Source organism: Molossus molossus, unplaced genomic scaffold, assembly GCF_014108415.1.
Source record: "Molossus molossus isolate mMolMol1 unplaced genomic scaffold, mMolMol1.p scaffold_m16_p_9, whole genome shotgun sequence".
NCBI lineage: Eukaryota > Metazoa > Chordata > Mammalia > Chiroptera > Molossidae > Molossus > Molossus molossus.
The window spans coordinates 626,453-643,481 of record NW_023425403.1 but is presented as its reverse complement, the minus strand read 5'-3'; the positions used below and the strand labels follow the sequence as shown (position 1 = coordinate 643,481).

At 58.1% G+C, this 17,029-nt stretch overlaps 1 protein-coding gene across 3 annotated transcripts in view; it reads right to left on the bottom strand.

The window, feature by feature from the left end:
* Positions 1–4,839: 4,839 nt before the first annotated feature.
* The window catches only part of ARHGEF10 (Rho guanine nucleotide exchange factor 10), a 72,539-nt gene continuing 60,349 nt past the window's right edge, over positions 4,840–17,029 (bottom strand). For all 3 annotated transcript variants that reach the window (XM_036250234.1, XM_036250235.1, XM_036250233.1), the window contains 3 exons: positions 10,346–10,520; positions 8,036–8,158; positions 4,840–5,897 (listed from right to left, as the gene is read on the bottom strand). In XM_036250234.1, the coding sequence (XP_036106127.1) occupies positions 5,413–5,897; positions 8,036–8,158; positions 10,346–10,520 (783 nt within the window). In that variant the 3' untranslated portion in view covers positions 4,840–5,412. The remainder of the gene's footprint in view (positions 5,898–8,035; positions 8,159–10,345; positions 10,521–17,029) is intronic.

Sequence of the window (17,029 nt, the reverse complement as noted above, 5' to 3'; positions counted from 1 at the left end):
AGACCCACCAGATAACCCAGGACTGTCACCTCCTCTCAAGATCCTTAGTTTGTCACATCTGCAGAATCACGTTCCAGTGTCAGGGAACCAGGGTGCGGACACCTGTGGGGGTGGCATTCCGCCCACCAGAGTGGGGTGTGTCGGGAAGGCAGAGGGGGCACAGCAGACAGTGTCAGGTGGGACCTGCCCCTCTCCGCATCCCCGCCCCTGGCCCTGGGCCTGGCCACTGCCGCAGGCCACACATGGGCACTGAAGCAATGACAGTGTCTACGACGTGAACGACTGTGGATGATCGGAGGGACCGTGGCCTGTGGGACCCTGCGAGGGGGGTCAGCCGGCGGGAAAGTGCTCGTAAGGCCCAGCGGCCAGGCAGCTGAGCAGAGGCCTGCCCCCCCCGCACACAGAGAGCCCCGCCCGTTATTCTGTTTCCACACCTGTCACCTCGAGAGGCCGCACCTACTGACTTGCTCATGAGGGAGAAACGGAGGCCCAACCACGGACCCTGTGGGTGCCCGGAACCTGGGAGGAACACCCTCGTCTGAGGAGCCTGTCCCTGGGGGCTCGCTGGTGGGTGCGGAGGACCAAGCCCACCTTCACCCTGGTGTCATGCTGAACGCGCCTGGCGGTGGTCCCGGTGACTGTGGCCAAGGGTGAACCTGCGTCTCAACTACAGACACACAGGGCCCTCTGGCCCCGGCCCCCACGCACCTGTTCTCACTTCACGATGGAAACAGACAAATTAGAATGGCGGTGCGGCAGCCACACAGGCCGGGACGCCCGGGCTCTGCGCAGAGCAGGCCCCGTGCTCACACCAGGCTCACACCAGCGGCTTCTCCGGGGGAGGGGGGGGTCTCCCTTCCTGATGATGAGCAGCTGTTCCTGACCCCGCGCGGCTGACAGCTGGGGCAGCCCTGTGCACTACGGGGCACCTGCCAGCATCCCTGGCCCCACACTAGTACCCGTGACACTCACTGCAAGTGACAGCAGAACACGTCCCCAGACATGATGATGTCCCCTTGGGGAAGTGAACATTTCCGGGTTGACAACCACCAAGCTAAAGACGGAGCGGGATCCATATGTTAGCACCGAAAAAAACTCACAGCAACGAAAAGAGCAGGCGGGTATTTCTGGATGAGGCCTCGGCACTTACCCACCCGGAGTCCCACACACAGCATGTCCCTCCGCCTCACGTCTCGCCCAGGGGAGCCGACCGGCGCTCCTCCAGGTGCGAGACTTCCTGGGTCGCTTCTCCAGCTCCTGTCCGCTCCTGTCCGCTTACATCTCGGGCGCGGCCCTGCACCCACACCAGGTGTCCGAGGAGCCAGGGAAAGCGGAGGCAGGGACAGAGCAGAGGCACAGGCTGGTCTCCAGCTCAGCTTGCCCCCCCCCCCCCAAGGCACCACCACAGTCTGGGTTCCTGCTCCAGGCAGCAGCCAGCTTCCTGGGACAGAAGGTGGCATCTTCTGGCCCCTCTCACAGAGGACAGCTGGTCCAGCCCGTGCAGGCTCTCCCTGCAGGGGACTCTTTTCTCTGAAGCGTAATCACAGATACCCCACCCCCCACCGCAGATGCGGGCAATCTGGCGCGACATTTCCAGCCAGCAAACCGTGCCCTAGTGTGCTCAGTTGTCCCTGCAACTTAAATCAACCCCGCAGGAGAAGCTCCGAGGTGCGTGAAACCCCGGTTTCTGGGAGCACCTTCTGGGTTTGCCACGGTCATGCAACCCTGGCTGAGCCCCCAGCTGTCAGCAAAGGGTCCACGTCTTACCCTCCCCCCCCCCTACATAATCCCAGCCTGACCCCGGCAAGTCCGGCTAATGAACGTGGGCTGCCTCCGCCCTCTTGCTGGGACGAACCTTCAGCTCCTGACCTCGGTGGGTCACCCGCAGCCCCCTGCCTCGGAGGCACCCCGGGGACACACCCCAGCTCCCAGCATCTGCCGCTCTCTGGCAGTCGTGTGGTCAAGACTCTTGAACTGCAGCCCTGTGTCCTCGTCCGCAAAATGGGAAGGTGAGGACGTCTGCCCTGGGTGGCTGCCCTGGAGCGGCCCGCAGGCACCTTCAGGGCCGTCAGTCAGACATGGGGCAGCTCGGAGAGAAGGGACTGCGGAGTGGCCCACAGGCACCTTCAGGGCCCTCAGTCAGACATGGGGCAGCTCGGAGAGAAGGGCCTGCGGAGCGGCCCGCAGCCCCGGACCCTCAGCGCTCAGTCACCTCGATGCTCAGGTGACGCCGATGATGGGAGCCTGTCTCCTCCCCGCTCCGCACCTTCTCACCAGAGCAGAGGGAGGTGGCACCCAGTTCAGGCCTGGACATGACCCCACCACTGAGGACCCAGGTGGCATTGTCAGCCCAGGAGAGAGGCTACAGAGATACGCCTTCACCCCAACAAACTCTGACCTGCTTCTCAAGGGTTAATTCTTTCTGCTCATTGGAGAGTCCAGGCAGCAGCCAAGCCAGACCAAGGGCCCTGCCAGTGGCTTCTTTTCCACCCCAGTAAACATTGTCCAAACAACCCTGCAGGAGGGCGGAGCCTGGAGAAGTGTGTGTGTGTGTGAGGGGGGGTGCCTGTGTGCATGAGCGTGCATGGGAGTGTACGTGTGTGCACGCACGGATATGGGGGGGTATGAGTGTGTAGATGTGTATGTATAAATGTACGTGCCTGTGTGTGCATGTGTAAATGTGTGTATATGTGCATTGTGAGAGTGCATGCATGGGAGTGTACGCGTGTGCACACGGATATGTGAGTAGGTGTGTATATGTGTCAATGTACACGCATGTGTAAATATGTGTATATGTGCATGTGTCGGTGTGTGTATATTGGTATGTGACTGCACGTGTGCACATGCATGTGCATGTGTGTGTGTGCTCTAGACACCCTCTCCCTGGATGAGCCTGAATCCACCCTCGAGGTGCCGACCTGTGGGGCTGTGGTGGCTGTAGCTGGTCACTGACGTTCATCACGGGGCACAGTGCTCATGGTGCCCTCCGTCCTGTCCCTCCTGCTCCTCCACAGTGGAGCCTCGTCCCTTGGGGACCAGAGTCCAGGCTGGGCCAGTGCAGGGAGCCCAGGTGCAGCTTTGTGCAGCTGTGTCCCTGGCGGAGGCCCCTTTGCAAACAGGGCTTAAAGCTGCAGCGTGAAGAAGCACCTGTCCTAGGGCAGACGGGTGGGCCGTTGGAGCCGAGCCCTGCTCTCAACTCAGAGACCGCGAGCACAAGACCGATGCAGCAGACTGCGTGTCTGGTGAGCGTGTCCTGTGACCTCCCATGCGGGAAGGGCTAGGGGCGCTGGGGTCCTTTATAAAGGACACTGATCCAGTTTGTGGGGCTCCACCCTCATGACCTCATCGCCCCCACAGGCCCGGCCTCCTGACACCATTTCCTCAGGGATAAAGGTAAGACTGAATTTGTGAATTTGGGGGACATTCAGTCCATAGCACCGTCCCAGACTCACCCACACCTGTGGCTTTGAGGTCATCTGTGCAGGGTGCTGCTGGGGTTCTGGGTGCCAACCCCAAGTGCAGGCGTTTGAGAGTCTGAAATGGAAGGAACCGGGGCCCCCGAGGACCCGCAGCCCAGACCTGGGCCCCGCAGGGTGTGAGGCCAAGCCCGGCCTGGCCTCCCCCGAGGACAGGAGGGAGCCAGCAACAAGGCCACAGCGGCGCCGTCTCCTCGCCTGCCCCATGGTCAGGTCTCTGGGCGGCTGGCAGAGGCGTCCACAGGCCCAGGGAAGCGCCTCGGGCCCTGCAGGGGGCAGGTGAATGCAGGGCCTTCCAGCCCCTCGGGACGCTGTGGGCGGCCCGGAGCGGGCAGGACTCCTGACGGGCTGGTCTCTGAAGCAGGTCTCTGCACTCAGCTGCCGCTTCTCCTGATTCTCACTTATTTGTGCCGTAAGAAATCTGCTCCTTGAGATACGGGTGCAGACAGCAGACCTTCCAGTACCAGGAACTACACAGGCGTGTCGGGGCGTGGCCGCTTGATTCAACAGTGGAACACCGACGGCTCTGGCCAGGGGCTCGCTCCGCCCCCCAGACTTCTTTCTACATTGACTATTCAACCCGTTCCTCTCTGGTGTCGCTCAGAACAAACACCGCTGAGGACCCGAGTCTCTCAAAGCCCCTCGGCCTCTTCAGATTCAGAGCACGTGTCCCCACACTGACTGCATGTGCTGAAGCTCCCAGACCGGCAAGCGGGGATGCCCGAGGGGCTCTCTGGACGTAACTGCCCCTGTGTTCGGTGGGGGGAGGCAACTCACAACACTGCCCTTTTTTAAATAAAAAGACTTTATTCATGAAATAAGACAGCAGCTAACAGTGTTCGACAGTCTAGGGAGAGCTCCTGTCCTGTGGGGACAAGACATGCACCTTGGGAAATATTTGGCCGAGTCACAGAATTAGCATTTTTAGTCCTGTAAAGTGCTAAGCAGTGTGCTTCTGGGGAGTGGGGCACTGGTTACCGATCACCCAGCCAGCAGAAGGCGGGCGCCCGAGTTCTTGCGGATCCCCTGACCCGCGGCCACATCGTGCACCCCACATTCCAGCTGGCGAGAGGCAGGGGCGGGCCTGTCCCACCCCCAGCAGTGACGCGGCCCAGGGCTCCTGGGGCGGGAGTCGCTCCCAACGCACCCTCCAAATAGCACTTCGGGTCAACAGGCACCAGAAAGGGCATCGAAGAACTGGCCGGGCGCTCTGTGCACTTCCTACAGGCCGGGACGCCCTGCGCGGACGCGCATCCGCAGGGACCGCGGGAAGGGAGCCATCCTGGCGCCCGTGCCGGAGCTGAACGTCGACGGGTGGGGGCTTTTTGGTTCGAAGCAAACATTATTTACGAGCTGTTACAGATCGTATATTCACTGAAACATTAGCTGTTCGTTTTTAATAGAAAAAAATGCAATATAAAAATACTACTTTGTTAAAATGTACAATACGCCCGTCACACCACTTTGGAAAAGCTCATGTCGGAGAGCGCGTGACACCTGGACTGGTCCGCGTGCACGGGCTTCCTTCACTGTCAAACCCTACTCTGGAATGAACAGGTGTACAACATAAATAAAAGTAGAGACTCTGAATCAAGAACATTAGGTTAAGAATTGTTAATAAACTCCTGCACCACTGAAGAGGCTATAGGTTATGGTAAGTTCTTAGCTTGCAAACTCCCAAGTAGCAGGCCGGGAAGACGGCCCAGGGCACGGCGCCCTGGCGGGGACAGCGGTGGTCAAGCACGGGGATCCCAGGACCTCCGACCACACGGGGCGCCCTCGGATCTGCCTCCTCCACACGGGTTGGTCAGGTCTCCACATGCAGAGAAGGACGCCCAGGCACCGAACGCCAGCCACCATCGCGATATTGCACATTTCTTCCCCAAGAGGGTTTTAGGTTGTCCCCGGCCAGTGTGGACATGGCCGTCACCCTCCGTCACACGTGCAGCAGCGGGATCTGCCAGACCATGATGGAGGAGGCCAGCTCCTCTGGCCGCGGCTGCCGCGGCCGCCTGCCCACCCGCCGGTGGCCCTGGCCTCCACACACCACCAGCACCGAGCTGACCCTCGCCCTCCTGGCTCGCCGCCCTGGACCCGGCATGGTGCCCGGGTGCCGCAGGAGGTCATAGATGATGCTGTCCTCAGACCTGGGCTCCAGGGACCCGGACGAGGAACACAGCTCACTCCTGTGCGTCACGGAGCCCAGCGAACCCCCCAGCCACACGGTGTCGGGGCTGCCCTGACTCAGGCAGGGCCCAGCCCCCTCGCTGGGGGCTGCATCCTTCCGGTCTTCATCCTGGGGGTCCGCGCCTGGGGGCGGGCTGTCCCTGGGCTTGTCCTTGTCTGCCTTGGGGGCAGCAGCGGCCATGACCAGGAACTTGACGGGCCCGCTGTGCGCGTGGTAGGAGACCATGCCCCTTCCTGCAGAGAGAGAGGGTCAGCCATCACCTGGTTCAGTGGCGGCGAGGACGGAGGCCACGCGGGCCCGGCCCGCCCCACCCTCCTCTCGTGTCCCAGTGACAAAGTCCTGCAAAGAGCCCCAACACGGGAATGGCAGTTAAAATAAAAATAGCTTCTAGGTTATATTCTTGTGGGTTTTTAGTTGATGCAAAGGAAGCTTTCAAAATGGTCTTAAACGCAGCCTTGGATTTCCACCAACAGCATCTCAGCTCTAATACGACGGCGCGCGTCTATCGTAAAAAATAGCTCTTTTCCGGTTCTCTGCACAGATGCCTTCCGCTGGCTCTAAGGAAACTTAATTTTCCCAAGTCTCGGTTTAGAAAGCCTGCGCCTGAAATGTGTCCGCTTAGGACCAAGAAGCCTCGCCGTCCTGCCATTGTTCATTACAAGAAGGTTTGGGGTTTCTTTAGAGCACCCTAATTCAAAGGGGGCTGTCTAGCCTGAAGGTGGTACGATCCAAATTTTAGGTCTTTTTGTGAAATTCGGGGCCTGCAGTGCCGACTTCCCCAGGCCCGTGGTGCATCCCGAGGGGCCTCCCAGGTGAGGTGGGTGGGGTCCAGGGAGCTGCCCTGCCCCCCTCCTGCCTTTGGCTGACAGGCCTGCAGCCCTGTCCTGTGTCCCACGTGGGCCACAGCCGACGACTAGGTACGTGGCCCCTGGCCGAGGTGAGATGTCGTTCCTCAAGGGACAGCCGGGAAACTCAGAACCCCCTCAGCGCAGGGCTGGGGGGACATGGAGGGTGATGGCAGTGGGACCAGGCTGGACAGGCTGGGAAGGCACCGGCCTCACCTGGTGCCGGAGCACAGGTGTTCCCCACGCACCAGGACTCCATGCCCCCAGCCCCGGGGGAGCTGTGCCCACGGGAGCAGAGGCACCGCACCGACACAGCCTGGGACAACTGAACAGCCACCACGAGGCGTGGCCACGAGGCGGGCTGCTCGGTACTGAGCAGGCGAATGCCACTGAGCCCGCGGGGGCAGGGCGGCCAGCCCATCGCACACACCACAGGGGACGACGGAACAGACTGAAGTCCTTCGTCCCCGCAGGTGGGTCATGCCTGCCAGAATGTCCCGAACCCCGGACCCCTCCACGGCAGCCCTGTCAAAGCCGAGGACAGAAAGGGGGTCCGGGCCCAGTGGAACATTCTGGGTTGACATTAGCCACAAACACTAGAAGCAGAAACTTTATGCACGTTTTGCAGAGTTTTCTACAAATCTTTTTCCGTGAGAGTCCTGCCCCCTCCCTCCCTCCCGCCCAGTGGTTGATACTACGTGAGCAACATAAGATGTAAGCTCTTGGTTTTACTTAACCTACAGAATTCACATTTTTCTATGGTATGCAAACTGCTCCGCACCTACTATTTTTACTGGCTGCACTGAGATTCTAAAATGGCAAGATGACCTTTTTGTTCCTTAAACATCTCCTCACCCCTAATTTGGAACACTGCTGAAAATGGAACGCTGCAGCAAATCTCTCTGCATCAGGCGTCTGCGGAGGCTGCTCCCCGGAGTCCTGGGTGGGAAATCCCGGCTCCCACCTCAGGAGTGTTTTTCAGGTGCAGGGTCCAAACGCCAGATTACTTTCCGAAAAGGCGGAGCCCGTGTGATCTCCACCAGCGCCGGGCGGAGCGGAGCCCCCGCGACCGGGCTTCTTTCTTAACCACATAAAACGTGAGGCATCGTTTTCACTAGGAGAAACCATCTGGTCATAGAAACCAACAGGGGCAGTAAAGGTAACTCTCCCTGGACCCCTAACAGAAATGGAAGTGGCAAAGAGGAGGGATACCCGAGAACACAAAATACTACGTAACATATACTACAACATGCCATTCAGCATGATACGTAAATATTATATGCAATATGTAATGATCCTACCTATCCCATAGTACTTCAGATTACGGTATATATTCTATAATACGACAGGATAGAAAAAGAAAAGGCTATTCCAATTAACAGACATAGTCTTTATGATACACTGAAAAGAAAAACAAATAATTTAAATCATTTAAGCGATTACCAGGATCATAAAACAGAACACAGGCTGAGGTGCTTACTTAACAAGATTACAGGAGGGACGGGGGCCCAGAAGGTTCCGCTCACCTGTCACTTTGGGGATGCCCTGCAGACGAGGGACCGGCAGGGCCACCACGAGTCCCAGGCTGGTGCCGACCATCAGCAAGCCCTGGCAGACCAGCAGGCTGGTCACGGACAGCCGCTGGGGCCCTGCAGGGACAGACAGGGAGAGCTGAGGCCAGGTGGGCAGGCGTCCTGTCTGGAACTACGCACGACAGGCCTGGCCCCCGACGGCTCATGTCAACAGCGAGCCTCCCAGGCAGCAGTCGCTGGAGCTCTATCCTTGGCCTGCAGCCTGCACTTCCTCAACCGGATGAGAAAGACAAGACCATGGGAAGCACGTCCTGGGACAGCTCCTTAGCAGATGCCCGGCGGGAACCCCGTCCACTCTGCCTCGCTCGGGCTGATAACTTCAGAGGCAAATCAAATGTCCTTGATCATCTCTGTAGCCATTTACTTCAGCACCGGAGCCTGAGGTGTATACACACACATGTACACATTCACCTGCACATGGATGCACACACACAGGCACATGCACACACATGCAGGTGCATATACACACACCTGTGCACATGTGCATAGGTTCACGCACATACACATGGGCACACAGAAAGATGCGCGCACACGTGCATTCAGTGCACACATACATGCACTCACATTCGTGTATGTACACACCACACATGCTGGCACATGTGTGTACATACCACATGCCATGCATACTTGCACATGCATCCACGCACATGCACACTGCCTGGCACACATGCAGGCACGTGTTTACACATCATGCATACTTGCACATGCACACATGAGGGCACATGTGCACACAACAGGCAGGTTCTGTGCCAGCAGAAGACACCTTTTTGGTTTTGTTTTGTTGTTTGGTACGTGCCCCTGGCGGGAACTGAACCCAAGACTGTCCGCAGGCCAATGCTCCAACCGCTGAGCCAAACTGGCCAGGGCAGGAGACACCTTTTTGGATGAGACAGAGTGTGTATAAAACTTGACTATTTTTGTTCAGAAATATATTTTAAAAGTGATCTTTTATTCCTCACACATTTTCCACCTGTCTGCATGTAACGGGATTTGGCTTTTCGCCCTGTCCCCAGCTCTGACGTCTGTGCTATATGCTGTAAGAGTCTGGGAAGCTCTGTTAAGCCTGGAAGTCGGTCTGCTCTCAGCCGGAACGTCAAGCAAAGGAAGTGGGCAGGCAGGCTGCTGGTTAACAGAGTTAACTGCTGATTAACTAGTCGCTGGTCAACCCAGGATGGCAGCAGGAAGCCAGGAGACATGAACTCACCTCTGGGATTTGTTCTCTAAGTCATAAACAACCTTGAATCTGGTTTAATTTGCTGAGTTCCCCTAAGATGTTATTGCTGGTATTGAGAAAACTTACCCTGTTTTAAAAATAGAAATTTTGGCCACTCTATTTGGTTACATCACTCCTGGAAAACAACACATTTGCTCATCGGGGACACTGAAGGGCTAGTTTAACATGAGGTCTCAGCACTTCCCCCTAAAGATCCTCTTCTGTGAACCGTGTGGATGAAGCAGGAAACACCTGGGCCCCGGTGCAGCTTCCTGGGGTCGTCTGCGGCCCGGTGGGGCCCCCTCACCAGAGTGCTGTTCCGAGCCCGTGGGACTGAGGCTCGATGCCGCTCTGGGCACCTTGTGCTGGCCACAGGGGCAGCGCTGACAGCTGCCCGACGGCTATCGGACGTGCTGTGTCACAGAGCCTGACCCTCTGAGGACTGAATCCCACAGGGAAAGACCAGCCATGCAGTCCCACATCCCGCGGAGGGAGGGCGTGGCTGGCTGAGGAGGTCCACAGATGTTCCCGGGGCTCCCCCCCAGGAAAGGTGCGGGCTACAGTGCACGTGTTTCCGGGCTCGGGAAGCCTCCATCGCTAGAAAGGCTGGAACTCGGCCGGCCAGTGAGCTCACAGGACAGCCTCATGCATTGTTGCCGCCTAGGTAACAGCCCATGGGGCGACCTCTGGAACACGCCTCCAGATGGGGGTTGCCTCTGTGACCCTGACAGCCCCACCCCAGGAATCTCCTTTCCTCCGTCTCCAGCTGCAGGGCCCAGCCTGTCAGCTTAACGCTGGGAGATCGTCTGGATCTGCGGCTACAAAATCACTTTAATTGGATTCTGCACCAATCCACAGTCACCTGACAGGTAGGATGTTTGCCATGATGGAAATGCGCACACGTAAAACTGTGAGACAGGCTGAGCCCCCACCTCCTCGACCCCCCTTGACACACCACCCCCTCTCTACACTGCCCCCCCGGCCCCCACACCCTCTCCACCGGCAGGACCCTCCTGTCCACACCCGCTTACCTGGTAGCATGTGGTGAACAGGGGTGGCTATGTTGATGTCCTGGAGATGTTTGAGGGTCTCTGTGTGAAACAGGCGCAGAGTGGACCCAGAGGTGAAGGCGATCCAAATGCCAACGCCGGCAACGGCCATGTGGGACACCACCATGCCCTCCTCCTGGTGGGCCTCCAGCTGGCTCTGGGGAGTCGTGAAGAAGGGACAGGTGGGCATCGGTGGGCATCAGGAGCCAGGCTGAAACCTGCCCTCTGACCTGCTCGAAGCTCTGGGCCTGCCACGGTCCTGCCTGTGGCTGTCCGCTGGAGCCCGGGTCACTGACCATGCACTCAGGATGTCCAGCCAGGGACCTTCACTCCAAACCAGGCACTCCGCAGGCCATCGAACGTGTGTCTCATTTTCTCTGCCCGCCCTCCACAGCAGATGAGGGCCTTCGGGGCCAGGCTACCTCCCAGCGACCAGGACTGAGAAAGCTGCACTTCACGCCCCTCCCCCACGGGCTGCTGGGGGAGGGGAAGGAGTGGAGGGCGCTGGGGACGCAGAGTCACTGTGGCTTTAGGAAGGACCCATGTCCCACCACTCCTGGCTCCTGGAGCCCAGGCTGGCCTGCCCTCTGTTAGCACCTGCCCTGGCCGGGCCCTGGGGGCACCCCCTGATCCCCAGCAGACCAGGTCGGCCGGGGCTCCATCCTCACAGCCCTGCTCCAGGAGGTCCCCAGACAGTGCTGTGCTGTCAAGCTTGAGAGCTTCTGAATTAGTGACCCAGGTTTGAACCCCCAGAGGCACCTTCTGCTTCCTGGAGGGGGTCTTGTTAGAAAAATATTAAAATAGCATGAACATCCTAAGAGGGTCACTGGAGATAGAGTCCCAGGCTACCAGGAGGCGGGGCCTGTGCAATCTTGAGCGTCAGTTCTGGGTCCTCAGAGCTGCTACTAAGTTGCTAACCAGCTGCAGCACTGTCCAGGCTGAGCCACAAACACCCAGGACAGCTGCCCTGTGGACACAGGAGGACTTGATCTCTGCTGTGGTTTTAATCCCCTCATTTGCATATGAATCCAATCCCTGCTCACCAGCAGCCATCCTCATTTGAATACAGAATAAACCAATCCCTGCCCACCAGCAGCCATCCTCATTTGAATATAGAATAAACCAATCCCTGCTCACCAGCAGCCATCCTCATTTGAATACAGAATAAACCAATCCCTGCTCACCAGCAGCCATCCTCATTTGCATGAAGCCCACCTGGGTTTCCCTTCATAACCTGCTTTCTGTGTTCTCTGCAGAGCGCAGGTGGGTTCCTACCTGACTCTGCGTCTCTCGGGTTGCAATCCTTTTGCCCAAATAAAAGCTTTCTTCTTTTATTACAGCCTGGAATTTAATTTTGGTTGACAGATCAAACTTCAGGAGGCTCATAAAACAGTTTGCCCGGCACAAACACCGGCCACTGTGACTTCCCCTTCATCCTGACAGAGCAGCACTCTGGGTCGAAGCAGTGACTCAGACTGGAGGAGGGCGCATGGCAGGCCCAGGACCACCCGTCAGCACCGCAGCCCTGCCAGGAGGGGGTGGGACAGAGGACCAGGGCTTCAGAGGCAGTTTGGTGGCCCCACACCACCGTCACGGGGGAGAGATGGGGCGCCAGCCTTCTGTCGGGCTTCCTGGGGAAGAGTTTCCACTTTGCTCTTCTGGAACCCCGCTGCCTTCCTCCAGGGGAACCCCGTTGCCAAGACAAGACGAGGGCTGGAGGACGGGCAGCCGCCTCACCGTCCACGGCCCTGGTTGTCGCCAAACTCTCAAGGGTCCCAGCGCAGAGAGGGGTGGGAAGGGATGGGCAGGAGCCTCTACGCACGTGGTTGCACGTCTCCCGTGAGGGCAGAAAGCCAGGCACCTGCCCATTCTGGGCACCAGACGGCACCTTGCTGGTTCCTCACATCAGCTCAGAACAGAAGCGACCAGCCCTGGAAAAGTGCTCGGGCACAGAAAGGCGACAGCCAGAAGTGCAGCTGCCCGCTGGGAAATTGTGTCACCTGAGCACAAAGGGGTAAAGGAACCTTCTGGGGTCTGACTGAACTATTCGTGATTAAAACTTCCTCTGAAGGACGCCAGGAAAACACAGCCTGCTGGCCCTGGATCCCAGCATTAGCATTTCTCGAACGTTCCCAGGAGACGCTGCAGGTCCACGCCCCCTTCGCTGCTTTGTATGTACTCCCTCGTCCCTGCTAACTCCTCTTCCGTCCTCCCGTGGGTCGGGGGAGTCACCCTTCTCTTCGGCGGTGCTTCCGGAGCGCCCCGTGCCCGTTCCCCTGGGAGCTGACGCAGCGTCTGCTGCCATCTGCTCCCTTCACGGTCACACGCCTTCTTCAAGGACTGCCTGGTGCTGGGGGTCTCCAGTCCTGCAGTCTGCTTCGATCCCCCTGTCCTGTCCACTTGGGGAGTCTTCAGTCTCCTGCAGCGACCCTCTCAGTTCATCCTCTGGTCTCCATTCTCACCCCCTTTGAACTGCTGGCAAAATAACACGCATTTCACAACATCCATCCCACGTCCGAGCCCCAGCGGCTCGCCCTGCGCACGGCGTGGTGGTGTCCGGAGAAAAGCGCTCACACATCTGCTCCAAGAAAGAAGGCCCGGTGCTGCCTGCAGGGGTCAAGGGCACCTCCAGCTCGGCCCATGGACCTCCTGAGGGGAGGTGGCCCTGAGGGGCCCAGTGAACCGAGGGGATGAGCCGTGAGCTCCTGTACTAGGTAGGCGGTCCCTCTGAGCACCCCAGCCCCCGCACCCTCTGCCTCAGCGCAAGAGAAAAACGTGCAGTTCCTCCCCTCCTGACACGCATCTCCTCCTCCCTGAGACATCCTTCCAACAAACTCCTCCCCCTCCCGCGCGGCCAGCCTCTGGGGTGCACGGCAGGTGCAGGTGCCCAGGGCCCTGCCCTTGGTTCGAGGGCCTGAGGCCGCCACGTTTAAATGTGTCATCACTGCTGAGCATGGGGTTTTGCAGACGACGCAGCCAGTCCTGACCCCAGACACCCCTCAGGCTGGTGTCACCCTCAGTTTCATGGTACCCACACCCCTTCTGGCACCTCAGTAAGTCTGTGAGCTTCCTCCAGCCCGGTACCTAGGAAGCACATGGCACCTCTGCTGGATGAGGGATGACGGGAATGATAAACTTCACCTGGGGTGGGCTTGTCTCCTGCTTCCTCCCAGCCTGCGTTCTGTTTGCAGACAGGGCCTCAGACCCTGCCACCCTGAGATCCAGCGACCTGAGGGCCTGGCCTGGGGTGAGTGGTTAAGGACCCAGCTGTCTGTCGGCCTGGCGCTGTCTGTCTGTCCCCTGCCTAACCATTCAACTCTTGTCTCTCACAGGAAGAAGGGCGTGGACTCAGAAAGTCACCACCTCACCCTCCGAGTCTCCTCCATCCCTTCACTCATCTCCTGTGGGGGCAGGAGGAAGGCTTTCTCTCTCCCTCCTCTCTCTCTCTCTAACCCACACCTGCTGGTAGATCGAGCGACCTGAGGGCCTGGCCTGGGGTGAGTGGTTTGGGACCCAGCTGTCTGTCGGCCTGGCGCTGTCTGTCTGTCCCCTGCCTAACCATTCAACTCTTGTCTCTCACAGGAAGAAGGGAGTGGACGCAGAGAGTCACCACCTCACCCTCCGAGTCTCCTCCATCCCTTCACTCGTCTCCCGTGGGGGCAGGAGGAAGGCTTTCTCTCTCCCTCCTCTCTCTCTCTCTAACCCACACCTGCTGGGCCCAGCACCCCTGGGTGGTGCGCCCCCTGCTGCCCGACTGAGAGAAACAGCGCCGGGCCGCACCCGTGTCCCCGCCTGTACGCACCAGCCGCCACACGGCAGCCGTCACATTAGGACACTCGAGCCTCGGAGCTGCTTCTCCCATCAGCACCTGCACCTGGCGCCCTGCTCAGCCCACACCCACTCTATCGCGCCCACGGGCACACTCAGGACCGTGCCTCTCAGCGGGGCCCCCACCCCGGAGGAGAGGCCTGTGCTGGGCCAGCCCCCTGCGGTTTCCCGCACAGCAGGGCCCACAACAAGTTGTTTACAGACAAAGGGAGCAGATTTCTGCTTCTCTCTCTATTAATGCACTGACTCGTCTTGGTGCTAAAAGTGCAAAGAAAGGAGACTTTTATTTGGGTCCAAATATATTACTTCTGAGTCGCCAAGATTTATAGCATATGAAGTCTCTGGGACATGTGGAAACAATGTTTTGATTACAAGGTCATAATGTAACATTACGTCAGCCGGGGAGCCCCTGGCAGGAGCTGTAGAGACCGCGGGCCAGATGTTTGGTGTAAATTATGGGGGGAAAATCAATGCATTGTTTTTGGAGAAATGTTTTAAAGAAAGATTGTTATATTGTCATTCCTGCTCTGTGAAAAGGAACCCAGATGCAGATTGAAAATGTCGTTTCTGTCTCTTGTAGATTATATTCGTTCAAATAACGTATCGCAGTAATAAAGAACAGCCAGTGCTGGGTGCCCTCTATGTGCCGACTCGGATGACGGCTGGTGTGCAGGGCTTGGCTCAGTATTTGGTCCACGGGGGGCTGAAGGTCCCCTTCCCCAAGGACACATGAAATAAAAAAGTATCTGATAGTAGAGAGAGGTTGCTATAAGATACCGGGCAAAAACAGGTTGAGGGGTTTCCGTCCTGCCCTGACATTCAGCCGCACAACCCCTCTCCTACCCAGTGTCCCACTGACCGAGGCTGTCGGCTTTGGGAGGCTGGGTCCCGCAGGACACAGGGAAGGTCGCGTCAAAACGAGAGGGACAGCACAGCTATGGGTGGTCCCACAGGAGTGGCCTCCGCCTGGCGTCTGTGGGGACCCAGCTCCTGGTTGAACCCCTGCCCCTGGTGTGGGACCTGGTGATTCGTCACAGAGCCCTGTTGTCCACCCTGTCTGCATGGACGCAGTGGCGCTGACCACCGTTGCCCAGGTTCTACAACATAAGGAGCTACTGAAGGCTTCGTCCCACTTTGAGAATACAGAACACGCCACCAAATATGTCCTGAACTTCTTATAATGTGTCTCGTGAAATATCAGCGAAGTGGTTAAAAGTCTCTGCCCCTGTAACCTGACCCCCCAGAGGAGAGTCTGGACCTGCAGACACCCCAGTGTCCCCGAGTCAGGGGAGACGCAGCCTCGGGAGCCCCAGAGGGGAAAGGGACCCTCCTATGAATCTCGTCTGAAATCTCATTCTTGAGACATTCATTCCATAGGCTGAAAAACATGCCCGTGATTGGAGTTCACTTAGGGAAGAACCGAGGTAAGAGATGGTCATAGACAGACAGAAAATAATGAGGTATACGAGGTTTTTAAAAATAAAAGTAACCCCTGGCCGGTTTGGCTCAGCGGTTGAAGCGTCAGCCCACGAACCAGAGAGACCCGGGTTCGGTTCCCGCTAAGGGCACGTACCTCGGTTGCAGTTTGTCCCCGGCCCCGGTTGGGGTCATGCGGGTGGCAACCACTCGATGTGTCTCTCACATCAATGTTTCTCTCCCTCTCTCTCCCTCATGCTCTGTCTAAAGATAAATGCAAAAATGTCCTCAGGTGCCCTGGCCGGTTTGGCTCAGCGGTTAGAGCGTCGGCCTGTGATCCTGAGAGACCCGGGTTCGGATCCCGCTAAGGGCACGTACCTTGGTTGCAGTTTGTCCCCGGCCCTGGTCGATCGTGCGGGTGGCAGCCACTCGATGTGTCCCTTCACGTCGATGTCTCTCTCTCTCTCTCTCTCTCTCTGTTCCTCTCTCTCCCTCCCACTCTACCTGAACAAAAAATGGAAAAATGTCCTTGGCTGAGGATTAAAAAAAAAAAAAAAATGTCCTCAGGTGAAGATAAAACAATAAATAAATAAATAAAAGTGATATGTGACGTGGCTAAAACATTCAAAAGGCCAGTGAAAACCAACCCTTTCTCTGCCATCCCACCCCCTGCTTAGAAGTGACAGCTTCGATCTGTCTTTTCAGAAGTTTCTGTGCTGTGGCAAGAGCACACACACGAACACACACACGCCACACGACCACGGAGGACGGCTAACACACGACGCTGGTGGCAGCCGCCGCGTCCCTCCGACGGGCAGTCCCAGGGCGGCTGCACCCCTTCCCCACGACGTGCCCCTCCCACCCACGCTGCCCATGCGCAGAGCACACCCCTCATTACCAGCCCCCCACACTGGGCTCACTTATTTGTGAGGCCAGACGACAGGGCAGTGAACCTCCCAGCATGCTGTGCCAGCTGAGCCGGGGGGGATGGCCAGGGACGGCCGTGCGGCTGTCAGCGCCAATGGGGACACGGGGCTGCCTTGGAGACACCTGCCCGCACCCTCCGCGCCGGCCCTGCAGCCTGTGCCCAGCGCACAGCACCTTCCCGATGCCCACTGAAAATCGGTTCCTGGTTTCAGTGAGGCTGAGGTGTGTGTGGTCTGTGAGCTGCCTTTCGTGTCTGACATTTTCCATTAGCTGTTTTCTCTCTTGAAAGCATAGTAGGAATTCCCTCTGCACTGACGACATCCACTCTGAGTCACAGATGCGGCCGGCGCCCAGCATATCTTTCCCCGGGGTTTTTAAAAATATTTTCTGTTGTTGATTTTTTTAGAGAGAGAGAAACATTGATCCGCTGCCTCCTGCTCGCCCCCTACTGGGGATCGAGCCCATAACCCAGGCATGTGCCCTGACCCGCAATCG